This window comes from Mobula hypostoma, chromosome 30, assembly GCF_963921235.1.
Source record: "Mobula hypostoma chromosome 30, sMobHyp1.1, whole genome shotgun sequence".
NCBI classification, from domain to species: domain Eukaryota; kingdom Metazoa; phylum Chordata; class Chondrichthyes; order Myliobatiformes; family Myliobatidae; genus Mobula; species Mobula hypostoma.
Window position 1 is genome coordinate 20,357,815 of NC_086126.1, and position 17,634 is coordinate 20,375,448.

The 17,634-nt window shown below is 48.9% G+C and overlaps 2 protein-coding genes across 8 annotated transcripts in view; one reads left to right on the forward strand and one right to left on the reverse strand.

Moving 5' to 3' along the window:
• LOC134339794 (pyruvate carboxylase, mitochondrial-like) overlaps window positions 1-17,634 on the forward strand; it is a 978,567-nt gene that overhangs the window by 574,011 nt on the left and 386,922 nt on the right. The gene's annotated exons all lie outside the window — the stretch shown is intronic.
• The window catches only part of LOC134339598 (leucine-rich repeat and fibronectin type-III domain-containing protein 2-like), a 31,381-nt gene that overhangs the window by 5,202 nt on the left and 8,545 nt on the right, over window positions 1-17,634 (reverse strand). The window contains exon 2 of one of the 2 annotated variants that reach the window (XM_063036247.1): window positions 10,262-12,137. The exons of the other annotated variant lie outside the window; for it this stretch is intronic. Within the exon in view, the coding sequence (XP_062892317.1) occupies window positions 11,330-12,137 (808 nt within the window). The 3' untranslated portion in view covers window positions 10,262-11,329. Of the gene's footprint in view, window positions 1-10,261; window positions 12,138-17,634 lie in introns of those variants that run through there. 2 annotated transcript variants of the gene reach the window in all.

The following is a 17,634-nucleotide window of genomic DNA, read 5'->3' on the forward strand; positions in this document are numbered from 1 at the left end:
GAGTGTCGAGATCGCAGCTCGACCTCATAAAATAAAGAAAAATACTGCGAAATGTCTGTGCGAGGAGTGACGTCCCACACAGCCCTCCGATCTGCGCCTTGTAAGGCAGGAATATGCCGGACGCAGGCCTCTCTGGCCTGAGTCGACGCCATCGTCATCATTAATTGGTTCCTTCAGGTCGTTGTAGCCGGGTAAGGTAATGAGGACAAGCTCCCACTACTCAATGAATGCTCCTCCAATAGCCTCTGACAACCCAGTCCAGTTCCTGGCCTCATGGGTGGCTTAGCTGCTAATCCCAGCGGGATTGTTTCTACTGACAGGAGAAGGGGCAAAGTGGGTGTTACTGGCACCTTAAAACCAGTCGCTTCAGGCAGACGGGGCTTGTCAGCCGCGGTTGGCAGCTCATCTAGGAGAAGGAGATCTCTGATCTCAAACCTCTGCTGCCTTGCGGCTATGCCCACTCATGGGAAAGGCTTCGGGAGTAAACCCCGGGGGAAAATCCGGAGCTGGAGTCCCTAAGGCAGTCCTACCTTAAGCTCAACGTTGACCGGCAACTCCTGTGACACTGCTGGTGCCAAGATGTGTCAGTCTCTGCCGTTCCTTTGGTTTCATCAGCTGTGTGGAGAGGGGGAGTCTGCTGCATGGGCGACAGCTTGCTCTGCCGTCATACTGTCCTGGTTTGTGTATCTGAAAGGCAGCTGGGGCACGATATCTATCGTCAACCCTGACCAATTACAGGACAATTTATAATAATGAATTAACCCAGTAACTGGTATGTCTTTGGACTGTGGGAGGAAACCGGAGCACCTGAAGGAAACCCACACGGTCACGGGAAGGATATAGAAACTCCTTACAGACAGCACCGTAATCAAACTCCGAAATCCATCATCCCAAAGTGCAGTCGTGTCGAGCTAACTGCTACAGTACAGTAGCACCTCAGTCTTTCTGTCTGCGTAGAATCACACCATCCGCAGATCATTCAGCCCGTTGTGTGTGTGCCAGCTCGGCAGAAGAGCTCTCCGATAAATCCCACTCCTCTGCCCCGCATATCAACTTCCTAAATTACATATTGAAATACTCTCAGTGATCACTTTATCAGGTTCCTGATAATAAATATGCCTGATAAAGTGCAGGTACTTTATTACTGAGTGTATGTTCGTGGTCTTCTGCTGCTGTAGCCCATCCACTTCAAGGTTTGACGTGCTGTGCGTTCAGAGACATTCGTCTGCACACCACTGTTGTAACGTGTGGTTATTTGAGTTACTGTCAGCTTGAACCAGTCTGGCCATTCTCCTCTGACCTCTCTCATTAACAAGGTGTTTTCACCCACAGAACTGCTGCTCACTGGATGATTTTTGCTTTTTGCACCATTCTCTGTAAACTCTAGAGATTGTTATGTGCTAAAATCCCAGAAGGCTAGCAGTTTAAACCATCCCATCTGGCACCAACAATCATTCTGCAGTGAAAGTCTCTCAGATCACATTTCTTCCTCATTCTGTTCTTTGGTCTGAACAACTGAACCTCTTGACCATGTCTGCATGCTCTTATGCATTGAGTTGCTGCCACGTGATTGGCTGATCGTACATTTGCATTAACGAGCAGGTGTGCCTCTAGAACATAATCTTATGCCATCTAGTTTAAAACGGCATATGAATCCAGCAGTAATGTGGTTGGCTCTTATCTGTGAAATGATGCATCAACCTGCTTCAGGGTGGTGGCTCAAGGCTTAATTGGTAAGGCAGCAGTGTCAGTGCCGTGTGAATCGTGGTTCAGGTCTCAGTTATCCTCTGTCCAAAGCTGGTGATCAGAGGAGCTGGAGTTTTGGTAGGATGCTGCCTCTTCCCTGAGGAACTTGTCAACAGACTATGCAGTGATAGGCTTTCCCAAGAACTTCCCACCTCCCCGCTGCTGCGGGTGGCAAACGCTTGCCTTCCCTGCAGCAAAGGGGCAGTCCAGGTGAGGTCTTCACGAGAAGCCCAGCGACAGTCTGTCAGCCAGTTCTGCGGAATAGGCCCTTTAGTTCCTGCGAGTTGCACCACCCAGCATCCCACAGAGTTAACCCTAGCCTAATCACAGCACAATTCCCAATCACCAATTAACCTATCGATCGGTACCTCTTTGGACTGTGGGAGGAAACCGGAGCACATGTAACATTTGCCTTAAAGGCAGCGGCATTCAGTTGGTATTTCTTTCCCTACAATGCCCATCGTGTGTGGCGAGAGCTTGCGTGCCTCCATTTGTCACACTAAGTGCAGGTGGAGCAGGGAGAAAAGGGGCTTGTCCTGTTTTGTAACACGCACAACACGCTGGAGGAACTCAGCAGGTCGGGCAGCATCCGTGGAAACGAACAGTCAACGTTTCGGGCCGAGACCCTTCGTCAGCGCTGAAGAGGGAGGGGGCAGGGGCCCTAGAACGAAGGTGGGAAGGAGAAGGCTGGTGGCTGCCTGTGTTGTTCTGCTGAGCGTTGTGGGTACGCCATGTGGCGACTCTGCCAGCACAGCCGTAGGTTGTCTGGTTGTTAACGCAAAGAAGACATTTCACTGTCACCTTCAATACTCTACCCATGAAAACAAGGGAATTGGAACTGCAGTCCCTGGGGGTGGGGAGAGGAACAGCTGACCCTTCAACCCTGCTGCATTGCGTATGTGTAAGGCCGAGGTTGACAGGTTCTTGATTAATCAGGGCGTCAAAAGAGAGGACGGTTTCCTGTAGTGGGGGAGCCTGTAGAGGATGGTTTCCTGTAGTGGGGGAGCCTATGGAGGAACATCTCTTTGGGATGAAGAGGAGGAATTTCTCTCCACAGAGACCCGTGGAGATGAAGTCATTGGGTATAATTAAAGCAGGGTTTGATGGGCTCTTGATTAGTCACCGTATCCATAAGACCATAAGACAAAGGAGCAGAAGTAGGCCATTCGGCCCATTGAGTCTGCTCCGCCATTTTATCATGAGCTGATCCATTTTCTCCTATTTAGTCCCACTCCCCTGCCTTCTCACCATAACCTCTGATGCCCTGGCTACTCAGATACCTATCAATCTCTGCCTTAAATACACCCAATGACTTGGCCTCCACTGCTGCCCGTGGCAACAAATTCCATAGATTCACCACCCTCTGACTAAAAAAATTTTATCGCAGCAGATATTATGGTGAGAAGTCAGGAGAATGGGGCTGAGAGGGAGAATAAACCAGCCCTGATAGAATAGCGGTGCAGACTTGATGGGCTGAATGGCCTAATTCTGCCCCTATGTCTTATGTTCTTTATCACTTCCTGTCAAAGTCATAGTGTCACTTTATGGACATACAACACACAATCAATACATATACACACGCTAAAGTCTTTTTATATCATTTCCTGCATGGGTTAATCTTTATGTGCTCGGAAGCACATGGTGGAAAGTCGTCCATCTCTGTCCTCTCTTTATATGAACTTCAAACAGCAATTACTGTGCGTGTTAAATTTCTGTTAATATTGGTAAACATTTAGTAGATACAGTACTGTGCAAAACTCGTAGGCACACTAGGGGTGTCTGTCTGTGTGTGTGTCTGTCTGTGTGTGTATGAGTGTGTGTGTGTGTGTGAGTATGTGTGTGTGTGTCTGTGTGTGTATGAGTGTGTGTGTGTGTGTGTCTGTATGTGTGTGTGTCTATGTGTGTGTATGAGTGTGTGTGTGTGTGTCTGTATGTGTGTGTGTCTGTATGTGTGTGTATGAGTGTGTGTGTATGAGTGTGTGTGTGTGTGTGTGAGTATGTGTGTGTGTGTGTGTGTGTGTGTGTGTGTCTGTGTGTGTATGAGTGTGTCTGTGTGTGTATGAGTGTGTGTGTGTGTGTGTGTGAGTATGTGTGTGTGTGTCTGTGTGTGTATGAGTGTGTGTGTGTGTGTGTGTGTGTGTGTGTGTGTGTGTGTGTGTGTGTGTGTGTGTGTGTGTGTGTGTATTTAGCCAGGGTGCTGAAGACTTTTGCACAGTACTGTACATCCAGCCACACTCAGGAGGTTCAATAGAACAATTCCAGAAATGGAAGGGTTAACAGCAGAGGAGTGTTTGATGGCTCTGGGCCTGTACTCACTGGAGTTTCAGAGGATGCGGTGGGGGGGGGGGGGATCTCACTGACACCTATTGACTATTGAAAGGCCTCGATAGCATTAATGTGGAGAAGATGTTTCCCATGGTGGGTGAGTCCAGGACAAGAGGGCACAGCTTCAGAATAGAACAGAGAAAAGGAGGAATTTCTTTCCACAGACAGCTGTGGAGACTAAGTCGTGGGTATATTTAATGGGGAAGTTGATAAGTTCTTAACTAGTCAAGGCATCAAAGGTTATGGAGAGGAGGCAGGAGAATGGGGTTGAGAGGGTTAATAAATCAGCCGTGATGGATTGGTGCAGCAGACTGAATGGGCCGAATGGCATAATTCTGCTCCTCGGTCTTAGGGCTTTAAAACATTGACAGTTCCCCTCCCAGCTCCTCACAGTTGGTGCTTGACCTGCAGGGTTCCTCCAGCAGATAGTGTTTTGTTCCCGATTCCGGCGCGTGCCGTCTCCTGTTCGTCCAAGTGGATCGAAGGAGTTAAAAGCACTTTCTGCAATGCGGGAAGCTGGAACAATGGATGTAAATTGAACATGAAATCAGAGCAATGTCCCCTTTAGTTTTTTTTCCCCAGCTGCTAGGAGCAGCCTTTGCTCTGAGCAGGAAAGTTTTACACGGGAGCATTGCAGTTACTGCGTGGCTGTACACCCGCGCAGCTTAGAGGGAGCAGTGCAGTTTCGGGCTGTTCAAGAACCTCTTTGCATGAAGTGGTGAAAGTCTGAAATTCCCTTCCTTGAAGGAGGGAACACAGCTCTCAAACTTCAGGCAAGGGTGGTGGGCATTGTGGACCTGGTGGACAGATGGATCTGACACAGAATGACCAGGGAAATCTTCGGTTTGTATGGAGGCTGCTTGCTTTATTGAGTCTAAGCAGACCATCCCGTCAGCCCTATTCCTCGCCTCTCTCCATTGCCCATCTGAAAGCCCAGATTGACTGTTTCCACCACTATCTTTTTCCCCCAGATGCCCTTCTTTCACCTTTCTTCCCAAAACTTTAATCTGATTAGCCATCCACCACTAGGAACAGTTTTTCATCACCTCCTGATCTCATCCACCTCCATCAAACCTCCTCTCAACCTCCCACGTCCCACGGAGAACAGTCCCTCCTTCTCCAGGAGATAAAAGCCCTCACCCCCGGAAACCATTCCTGTAAATCCCTCTGAGGCCTTCGCATCCTTACGAAGGGTCTGTGACTCCAATTGGGTGCAATTCTTAGGGATCAGCTGTTCAGGTACTGTTGACACCAAAAAAAAAACAAATTTTATGACATGTGTGAGTGATGATAAACCTGATTCTGATCTGGGTCTCTATTTTGAATGAAGGGGGATTTGATGGAGCGATGCAAAACTATGAGGGGTGTAGACAGGGTAATTGCAGGCAGGCTTTTACCACTGAGTTTGGGTGGGACTAGAACCAGAGGTCATGGGTTAAGGGTGAAAGGTGAAATGTTTAACAGGAAATGGAGGGGGAACTTCTTCACTCAAAGGGTGCTGAGAGTGTGGAATGAGCTGCCAGCAAAAGTGGCACGTGGAGGTTCGATTTCAACAAGGTGCCTGTGGAGGCCAGGTCGTTGGCCGTATTTGAGATGGAGGTTAGTCAGAGAGCCAAAGCTTACAGGAAGAAGGTAGGAGAATAGGGTTGAGAGGGAAAATGGATCAACCAGGATGAAATGGTGAAGCAGATTCGATGGATCAAATGGCCTAATTCTGCTCCTTTCTCATATGGCTTTATGGGACAGGGGAGCGGAGTTCTTTGGGTTTTGAAATACTGGGCAACCGTGAAGAAGGTTTTTTTTGTCAAGTTTGCATTCATTCCGAGAGGACTAGACTATAAGAGCAAACATGTACTGCTGAGGCTTTGTTAGGCATTGGTCAGACAGCACTTGGAGTATTGTGAGCAGCTGTGAGCCCTTACCTAAGAAAAGATGTGCGGGCATCGGAGAGGGTCCAGAGAAGGTTCATGAGCATGGTCCAGGGAATGAAAGAGTTAATGTATGAGTAGTGTTTGATGTCTCTCGGCCTGTACTCGCTGGAGTCTCAAAGAATTGGCGGGGGGGGGGGGAATCTCATTGTAACCTATCAAATATTGACATGAGAACGTTCCAGGAAATGAAAGGGTTAACGTACGAGTATAATGTTTGATGTCTCTCGGCCTGTACTCGCTGGAGTCTCAAAGTATGATGGAGAGGGGGTGGATCTCATTGTAACCTATTGAATATTGACATGAGAACGATCCAGGAAATGAAAGGGTTAACGTACGAGTATAATGTTTGATGTCTCTCGGCCTGTACTCACTGGAGTCTCAAAGTATGATGGAGAGGGGGTGGATCTCATTGTAACCTATTGAATATTGACATGAGAACGATCCAGGAAATGAAAGGGTTAACGTACGAGTATAATGTTTGATGTCTCTCGGCCTGTACTCACTGGAGTCTCAAAGTATGATGGAGAGGGGGTGGATCTCATTGTAACCTATTGAATATTGACATGAGAACGATCCAGGAAATGAAAGGGTTAACGTACGAGTATAATGTTTGATGTCTCTCGGCCTGTATTCGCTGGAGTCTCAAAGACTGAGGAGGGATCCCATCGTAACCTATGGAACACTGACAGGCGTCGATAGAGCGGACGTGGAGAGGATGTTTCTGATGGTGGGGGAACTAGGACCAAGGGCGCAGGCTCAAAATATAGAGTCACCCATTCAGAACAGAGATGAGGAGGGGGTTATGAATCTGTTCAATTCATTGTCACAGGCAGTTGTAGAGGTTGATAGTTTCCTCGTTAGAAAGGTCATGGGGAGAAGGCAGGAGAATGGGGTTGAGAGGGATAATAAATCAGCCTGATGGAATGGCGGAGCAGACTCGATGGGCTGAATGGCCTCACTCTGCTCCTGTGGCTTATGGTCTTGGTTTTAATCTTGAGTGATCACCAAAAGACTCCAGTGACCCACTAACCGTGGGGTGCCCGTGTCTGCAGGCAAATCCACCCTGTCTGTCGCAATTCTTCTCTGCCTGTGGCTCCCACACAATATGCAGAGACTTTAAATCGCCCATGAGAAAACATTATATCCTGAACTGTCCACTACGGCATTGACACGAACCATGAAAACACAGAACCCTTTTACACAATGAGCCAGAGGAGCAGAGCGAGGCCATTCAGCCCATCGAGTCTGCTCTGTCATTCCATCAAGGCTGATTTATTATCCCTCTCAACCCCATTCTCCTGCCTTCACCCCGAATCAGAATCAGGTTTAATTTCTGAACTTTGCAGCTGCATTGCATTACAATACATGATAATATAGAGAAAAGAAACTGTGAATTATCAGAAGTATATCTATTAAATACTTGAATTAAATAAGTAGTGCAAAACCAGAAATAGAAAAGTGGTGAGGTGGTGTTCATGGGTTCAATGTCCATTTAGAAATCTGATGTCAGAGGGGAAGAGGCTGTTCCTGAATCATTGAGTGTGTGTCTTCAGACTCCTGTACCTCCTCCATGATGGTAACAGTGAGAAGAGGGCATGTCCTGGGTGGTGGGGGTCCTTAATGATGGACGCTGCCTTCCTGAGCAACCGCTCCTTGAAGATGTCCTTGCCAGTGCCCATGATGGAGCTGAGTAATTTTACAACTCTCTGCAGCTTCTCTCGATCCTGTGCAGTAGCACCCCGCCCCCTCCGTACCAGACGGTGATGCAGTCAGTCAGAATGCTCTCCATGGTACATCTGTAGAAATTCGTGAGTGCTTTAGGTGACAATCCAAATCTCCTCAGATTCCTGATGAAATATATCCACTGTCTTTCTTTCTTTATCGCTGTTGGGACCAGGAACTTGAAATTGCTCACTCTCTCCATTATGAGGACTGGTGTGTGTTCCCTCATCTTACCCTTCCTGAAGTCAACAATCCACTCTTTGGTCTTGCTGACGTTGAGTACAAAGTTGTTGCTGTGACACCACTCAACTAGCTGGTATATCTCACTCCTGTACGCCCTCTCATCTCCATCTGCAAATTCTGCCAACAACGGTTGTATCGTCAGCAAATTTATAGATGGCACTTGAGCTGTGCCTGGCCACACGGTCATAGGTGTAGAGAGAGAGCAGAGCTGTGGGCTAAGTACACACCCTAAGGTGTGTCAGCATTGATTGTCACAGGGGCGGTGTGAGGTACAGGACTGTGCAAAAGTCTTTGGCACATATATATAGCTAGGGTTTTGCACAGTATTGTAGTAATTTTATGTATTGCACTGTACTGCTGCCACAAAAAAAAACAAATTCCATGACGTGCGTGAGTGATGATAAACCTGATTCTGATATGGGTCTCTATTGTGGACTGAGAGTGGGAAGGGGGCAGGGAGAGAGGAATCATGGTTGGGAAAAGGGGAAGGGAGAGGGGAGGGAGCAGGAAGCACCAGAGAGACATTCTGTAATGATCAATAAACCAATTGTTTGGAATCAAATGACCTTGCCTGGTGTTTCAGGGCTGGGTGTGTCTGAACCCACCCCTGACACTCCTTCTCTGCCCCCTGTCCCACACCCCTCCCACGGTGCCCCACCCTCACCATCCCAACATCCTTTGCTCCCGCCAGATTTACAAACTTGCTCTCCACTCCACATTGATAAATACAGGACTTTGCGAAAGCCTTAGGCGCCCTCGCTACATGTATATATGTACGTGAGACTTTTGCACAGTTCTGTAGTAATGGAAAGCTGGGTGGTCCAGTGGGCAGAACTGCTGCCTCGTAGTACAAGAGAAACAAGCTTGATCCCCACCTCTCAGCCTCTGGTGTGTGTTTGTGTGCTTGGAGTCTGCACGTAGCCAGAAGGGATTCTGCCATTTGTGCCCCCCACCCTCATTGAGTAGCTGTGGGGGAGAATCTAGGGGAGCTGGTGTATCGCATAGTTGACGGTCAGTGCAGACTCGATGGACCGAAGGGCCTGACTTCCTTGCTGCCATCTCTAGGTGATTCTGTGAGTGAGGCAGGAAGGAACAGGAAGATGTGACGAGACTGGGACAAGCCCAGGGAATACCACTGTCGGACAGATCGAAACGCTCGTCGTGTGACCCAGGACAGCATGGGTTTACCTGGCTGGGTGACGATCGAACAGATAGCCAACCCCTCCCGGCAGCGCCGAGCTGGGTTTCATTGCCGAGACTGCAGAGAAGCTGAGCACAGTACAGTCGTTTGCCCATCAGTGTTGTTGGTCCCATCTGATCAGAGGTCTCAGCAGCCTTGACTCCAGTTTCTGACAAGAATGTAGAAGAGTACAGGAGCAGACTGCTCGACTAGCCAAACTAATTAAACTAGAACGTAGAACACAGAAACATACAGGCCCTTCGGCCCACAATGTTGTGCCGACCATGTAACCCACTCTAGAGACTGCTGAGAATTTCCCTACCACATAGCCCTCTATTTTCCTCAGCTCCATGTACCTATCCAAGAAGCTCTTAAAAGATCCAATTGTATCCACCTCTACCACCGCCGGCAGCAGTGTATTCCACGCACTCACCACTCTCTGTGTGGAAAACTTACCTCTGACATCCCCCTTGTACCTGCTTCCAAGCACCTTAAAACTAGCCCCCTCATGTTAGCCATTTCAGCCCTGGAAAAAGCCTCTGACTATCCACACGATCAATGCCTCTCATCATCTTATATGCCTCTGTCTGGTCACCTCTCATCCTCTGTCGCTCCAAGGAGAAAAGGCCAAGTTCACTCAACCTATTCTCATAAGGCATCCTCCCCAATCCAGGCTACATCCTTGTAAATCTCCTCTGCACTCTCTCTATAGTATCCACATCCTTCCTGTAGTGAGGTGACCAGAACTGAACACAGTTAATTAAGCAGTAATTAATTGAATAACTAAACTAATCCCTTTTACTTACACAATGTCCAAATCCCTCCTCTTTCTGCATCTATTTAAAAGCCTCCTGTCTGTCATATTTGTCTCCACCACTAATGTTCCCTTCAGATTTTTTTTGCCATCGTCTTCTTCTGGGCAGTGTCTTTACAAGATGGGTGACCCCAGCCATTATCAATACTCTTCAGAGATTGCCTGCCTGGTGTCAATGGTCTCATAACCAGGACTTGTGATCTGTTCCGGCTGCTCATACGACCATCCACCACCTGATCCCACGGCTTCACATTACCCTGATCGAGGGCTAAGCAGGTGCTACACCTTGCCCAAGGGTGGCCTGCATTTTAACATTAAAATTATATAAAAGAAAATTCCAGCTGTGTGGCAACAGAGGCTACGAGCACAGGGGCATTTCAGTGACTGCATGGCCATGCACCCGCACAGATTAGAGGGAACGGTGCCCACCATCTTCTGTGTAAAAAACTTGCCCTGCATATCTTTGAAATTGCACCTTTCTCACCTTATAAACAGTACTGTGCAAAAGTCCTAGGCACACATATATATATATATTTCCAGGGTGCCTATGAGTTTTGCACAGTCCTGTAGTAACTTAATGTATTGTAAAAGTCTTTGCCATCTGAGGTGTATATATATGTGGCTCAGACTTTTGCACAGACTGAGTACTGTGTTAAATATTTTGACCCTGGGAAAACAATGCAGGCTGTCTAATCTCTTGTCCCCAGTGGAATTAAGCAGACGTTGGATTAATGTTTGTATCGTACATTTATATTATATTCACGTCGGTGTTGATGTTATCTCCGATCACCTGAACACAGGTAAGTTTGGCAAATGGACAAAAACCGAACCAGTTCAATAAAATGTGAAAGCAACACCTCAGAATTAACATTCAAATAACAGACAGCGGTAATAGCCATTTCAGGAGCACCTCAGTTCCGGTGTGTATCGAGAAACTATACATTGCGGAGATGAGCTCAGCGCTCGGCTCCCTGACACAGTCCAGCCTCGGGACATCGTGTCGTCCACGCTCGTCGGAGGAAAGTCCAGGCGGCTCGGAGCTGCCCTCAGCCCGTTCCCTGGCTCCGCCTCCGTTTTCCCACACGTTTCCGTCAGATATCCATCCACTCCCGTTAATCCCCATCACTCCCCAGCAGGGGAGCTAATCCACACGCAGCTTGAGAATAGATGTCCAGGGCTTGCTGCAGCACGGTGCCTGGGTCAGACTGGTATACTGCCGTGCAGTGCCTCCAGGAGTGTCTGTTATGCCAGCTCAGCAGAGGGCACCTTCCACCTTCCCTCTGGGGGCACTTGACAGGGCAGGGCAGGGCAAAACTCCTCCCTTCCCCCAAGAGCAAGCTGGGTCCTCCTCCTCAAGCGCGCCCTGGCCTAGACGATGCTCTCTTCCAGATCCTCGGCACTGCAGAAGCCAGCTTTCCTGGCTGCCAGCTCAGTCTCGGCGTGCCGCGCCAGCATCCCGTGGACGGACTGGCTCCGCTTAGTCCAGAGGACGCCGAGGCGCTTGGCGTAGCTGTAGCAGGCGGCAGCTGCGATGTCGCCCATGTCCAGCGAGCAGCTGCGCTTTGTCTTGGCCCCGGGGCGAGGGCACGCTGAGGGCGACTGCCTCCCTGCCTCGCAGCTGGGCTGGGGCCGGACCTCCGCCTCCGGCCTGGGCTTGGATCGGACCTTCCTCCCCGGCGCCCTCGCCCGCTGCTGAGGTGCTAAGTGGCCAAGTGCGGCCGAGGACGAGGAGGAGCAGGAAGGCAGAGGAGGATTCGGTACAGCCTTCCCGGTGGATTTCCCTTTGGAATGGAGGACCAGCATCCTGCCAGGGGGCAGCAACACCCCGTTGGCCACGGGCTGGCCTCCGCTGGTCTGTGAGTACACGTCGCTGACCTTGGGCAACTGGGCGCTGCCACAGACCTTGTACTTGACCATCATGACCACGGTGAAGACCAGCAGGGTGACGACTATGATGCCGCCCACGATCACGGTCAGCGTGCCGCCCAGGAAGTGCGCATGGAGCAAGTGGCAGTGCGGGTACTCCTCCTTGGTGCCGAACTGGGCGCAGCCCACCACCCTGGTGGCCGCCAGCTGTGTCACCGGGTCCCCGTAGATAGCCAGGATGCACAGGTCGTAGTCCGCGCCCGAGATGAGGTTCTTCAGGACAAAGGCCTTGCTCGTGGACGGGATGATCCTGAGGAGGGAGTGACACAAGAGAGCAGCACTTAAATAGCATTGGACAACACAACAGACAGCTCAGACCCAAATATTTGTAACTGACTCTCACCACGGGATGGATACCTGCAGATCCTCATGAAGGGGATTAATACATGAAAATGCTAGGAGACCTCAACAGGCCAGGATTTTCTTCCCTTCACCAACCCATCACCTCCCTATGGTGCCCCTCCTCCCTCCCTTTCTCCCATGCACCACTCTCCTCTCCTATCAGAGTCCTGCTCCTTCAGGCCTTTACCTTTTCTACCTACCATTTCGTACTTCATTGGCTCCCCCCTCCACCTTCCCCCTCACTTGGTGTCTCCTATCAACTGCCAGCTTGTACTCCTCCTCCTCCTCCCTCACCTTCGTGCCCCTTCCCTTCCGTCCCTGATGAAGGGTCTTGGCCCGAAACCGCGACTGTTTATTCACTTGCCTAGTTACTGAGTTCCTCCAGTGTTTTGTGTGTGCTGCTCTGGATTTCCAGCATCTGGGACGCCTCTTGTGTAAAGGAATCACAGAAGTCTCACAGTCCGTTCAGCCCAGTCTGTCCTTGCTGACCAGCAAGGTCTCCAGCTACGCTAATCACACCCAGCCGTGATTGGTCCACGTCGCTCGAAACATTTCCATCCACAAACCATTCCCCATGTTTTTCACACATTCTAATTGTTTCTGCCACTTATCACTTTCTTCAGCTGTTTGTTTGCCACCATCTGTGCAAACACATTGCCCACAATTTGCCTCTTACCCCTCTGGTTTTATACTCCCCCACCCAGGATGGCAGGGTGGAGATACGTCTCTACCAAAGGAGGTGTAAGGCACTTGTTCTGTTAGCCTGCAGGTCACCCTTGGGCAAGGTTTAGAGCCTGCTTTGCCCCTCACCCCTCGATCAGGGTGACATGAAACCGTGGGAGCAGGTGGTGGATGGTCGTATGAGCAGCCGGTGCAGATCACAAGTCCTGGTTGTGTGACCGCTGACGCCAGGCAGACAATCCTGAAGAGTATTGATAATGGCTGGGGTCACCCGTCTTGTAAAGACACTGCCCAGAAGAAGGCGATGGCAAACCACTTCTGTAGAAAAATCTGCTCTGGTCATGGAAAGACCATGATCGCCCACGTCATATGACATGGCAGATAATGAACAAACAAACCCTGGTAATTTTATAAACTTCTGTTATGTCTCCCCTCAGACTCCCTCACTCCAGAGAAAACAACCCAAGTTTGTCCAACCTCTCCATGTAGCTAATACTCTCTCGTCCAGGCAGCACCCTGGTGAATCTCTGCTGCACCCTCTCCAAAGCCACCACAACTCTCCCACAACAGGGTGACCAGACTGCAGACGAATCTCCAGAAACGGCCAAATGGAACAGCTAAAGCTTGCACCATGAAAGACCCGTAGGGAGGGGTCACGATCAGTCCTGCTGACTGGTGGCCTGTTTTGGATCTCGGGATACCGGTGTGGTTTTCATCTCATTAAATGTACAGCACAGAACCAGGCCATTCAGCCCATCTTCTCCCTGCTCCTCACGAGCCTCCTTCCACCCCACGGCACCTCACTTCGCCAACAAGTCACTGAGTCAAACACACACTGGTGGACTTGTGTCAGAATCGATCAGGAGGCAATGAAGAGGCATTTAGAACAGGCGGGGAAATAGAGATAGAGATCAGGTGTAGGCTGAGAGTTAGGGACACAACTGAACACAACTTGAAAATCAGCCTCCCCACTATAGACCCTGTGTACACTTCCCACTGCCTCGGTAAAGTATAATCAAAGAGCCCACCCACCCCAGACATTCTCTCTTCCCCCTTCTCCCATCAGGGAGAAGATACAAAAGCCTGAAAGCACGTACAGTCCATCTATGTATTGCTAGTTAGGGTGCCTAAGACTTTTGCAGAGTATTTGTCAAAGTGGAGTGGAGAGCAAGTTTGTAAATCTGGTGGGAGCAAAGGATGTTGGGAATGGTGAGGGTGGGGCACCGTGGGAGGGGTGTGGGACAGGTGGCAGAGAAGGAGTGTCAGAGGTGGGTACAGACACACCCAGCCCTGAGACACCAGCCAAGGTCATTTGATTCCAAACAATTGGTTTATTGATCATTACAGAATGTCTCTCTGGTGCTTCCCGCTCCCTCCCCTCTCCCTTCCCCTTTTCCCAAACATGATTCCCCTCTCCCTGCCCCCTTCCCACTCTCAGTCCACAATAGAGACCCAGATCAGAATCAGGTTTATCATCACTCACACATGTCAGGAAATTTGTTTCTTTTGTGTGGCAGCAATACAGTGCAATACATAAAATTACTACAGTGCTGTGCAAAAGTCTTAGGCACCCTAGCTATATGTGTCTAAGGCTTTTGCACAGGACTGTATGTCATGAGTTGTTGTTTTGCAACAGCAGTGCTTTGTAATACATAAAAGATACTATAAATTACACTAAGAAATATGAAGTATATGTAAACAGACAAATTAAATTAGTGCAAAAAGAGGCTGTGTTGCTGGGTTTAGCATGGGTGAGTTGGGCCAAGGGCCTCTTTCCATACTGTATAGCCCTGTGGTTCTAAACCTCTGAGTGATAAATCTCACTGAAACCCCGGTAGCGATATACTTCAGTTGTGCCCCAGTATTCCATCCATCGCCCCAGCTCCTGCATATTCTTGAAGGAACCCATGGGGCTGTATCTTCCACATCTGAAGAATGGAAGTAGATGCTTCACATCCCAGTGCTTGTTTGAAGACGGTGCTGATTAAACCATTCAAAAAGCTCTCAGGAGTGAAAGGACGGGACAGCGGAGACATCCAAACAGATGCCTGCTGCTGGCGGTAATGACTTGGATTTGGTTGGCTGCTCAACATCAGCGTGCTTTTTCCAAACACACGGAGCTTCACACTTCGATTACCATTAGGCCAAAAAAGAGATTTAAAATTAAAATCAGCATAAGAGCCAGTATTCTTAGGGTGGACTGTCAAAAAGAAACAATGGAATTATCTAGTGTGTTGAACAAATCTCCAATTGACTTTATGACTTACAAAGGATCTGTAATGTGCACCTCATTCCTCGGCTCGTGTAATTATGAACAGGCTGCTGTTGTGTAAGTGGTTCTCTTACTAGATTAGTAATCTGGCATCTTGCTCGAAAAATGCACGGAATGGTAGTTCTAATACCACTGTGGGCAGATGCGAGAGCATAGACTGTATATTGTGCACTGTACTGCTGCCACAAAAAAAAAACACAAATTTCATGGCACATGTGAGTGATGATAAACCTGATTCTGATCTGGGTGTCTATTGTGGACTGAGAGTGGGAGGGGGCAGGGAGAGGGGAAACATGGTTGGGAAAAGGGGAAGGGAGAGGGGAGGGAGTGGGAAGCACCAGAGAGACATTCTGTATTGATCAATAAACCGATCGTTTGGAATCAAATGACCTTGCCTGGTGTCTCAGGTCTGTACCCACCCCTGACTCTCCTTCTCTGCCCCCCTGTCCCACTCCCCTCCCACGGTGCTCCACCCTCACCAGTACTTTCAACAGTACTGTACACAACCGGAATTAAAGTTTAAAAGCAGATCGGAAAACAAAAAGCAAAAGGTTGGAATATGTAAAACTGAGTGGTGGATTGTGGTTAAAAACAGAGAAATCTGCCCAGAGACAGACCCAGGATCCAGCTCGACACATGTCAGGGAGTGCTGGTCTGTCGGAGTGAATGGTGAATTTCTAAATTTTATTTTGGAGAAACAGCGCGGAACAAGCCCTTTTGGCCAGGGCTGCACCGCTCACAAACCCCAGCCTCATCACAGGACAATCTGCAATGGCCAATTAACCTGCTAACCCAAGGTTTTTGAACAGTGGGCGAAACTCAAGCATCCAGTGGAAACCCACATGGGCACAGGAAGGACGTACAAACTTTCCTACTAAGGACACCAGAAATGAAGTCCAAACTCCCAACGCCACAAGCTTTAATAGTGCTGCACTAACCACCCCACTACTATATTCAGGTGGTGGAGTGGAGATACGTCTCTATCAAAGGAGCTGTACAAAACCTCACACTTGTCTGCATTAAGTTCCATCTGCCATTTTTCAGCCCATTTTTCCAACTGTTGCAGATCTCTCTGCAAGCCATGATAGCCTTCCTCTCTGTCCACTACATCCCCAGTCTTGGTGTCATCTGCAAATTTGCTGATCCAGTTGACCACATTTTCATCCAGATCGTTGATATAGGTAACAAACAACAATGGACCCAGCACCGATCCCTGTGGCACACCACCAGTCACAGGCCTCCAGTCAGAGAGGCAAGCATCTACCACCACTCTCTGGCTTTTCCCACAAATCCAATTTACTACCTCATCCCGAATGTGGAGCAACTGAACCTTCTTGACCAACGTCCCATGCAGGACCTTGTTGTGTATCATGAGCAGTTTTGGCCCTGAACTATAAAAAGGATGTGCTGACATTGGAGAGCATTCAAAGGAGCTTTACAGGAACGATAGCCCTGAGTCTGTACTTGCTGACATTTAGAAGAATGAGGGGAGGTGAGGTCTCATTGAAATTTATCCTATATTGAAAGGCCTAGATAGAGTGAATGTGGAGGGGATGTTTCCTATAGTGGGGTAGTCTAGGAGTAGAGGGCACAGCCTCAGAACAGAGGAACATCCATTCAGAACAGAGATGAGGAGGAATTTCTTTAGCCCAAGGGTGGTGAATCTGTGGAATTCGTTGCTTCAGGCAGTTGTCACTGGGTATGTTAAAGGCAGACGTTGATAGGTTCTTGATTAGTCAGGGCATGAAGGGTTTGGGGGAGAAAAAGGGTTGGGGTTGAGAGAGATAATAAATCAGCCATGATGAATTGGGCAGTGCAGACTTGATGGGCTGAATGGTCTAATTCTGCTCCTCAGCCCTCAGATGAGTGACAAAACAGAAGCATAAAAACTGTGAGGAATGTATACTTAAAAAGTTAAATTAAATAAGTACTGCAAAAAGACAAAATAATCTGCAGAAACCCGTTAACTCAGTCAGCTCCATCATGGACACCAGCCTCCCCAGCATTTAGTGCATCTTCAAGGAGACGTCAATCATTAAGGACCCCCATCACCCAGGACAGGCCCTCTTCTCATTGCTACCATCAGGGAGGAGGTACAGCAGCCTGAAGACTCACATTCAACGATTCAGGAACAGCTCCTTCCCCTCTGACATCAGATTTCTGAATGGACATCGAACCCATGAACACTACCCCACTATTTTTTTTAAAGCACAAACAAGAGAAAATCTGCTGGAAATCTGAGCAACACACAGAGTGCTGGAGGAACTCAGCAGGCCAGGCAGCATCGATGGAAAAAGAGTGCCAAAGGGTTTTGACCCAATACGTCACCTGTACTATTTTCCACGGATGATGCCTGGCCTGCCGAGTTCCTCCAGCATTTTGTGTGTGTTGCTCGGATTTTCAGCATCTGCAGATTTTCTCTTGATGTGGTTTGCTCACAACTTCTTTTTCT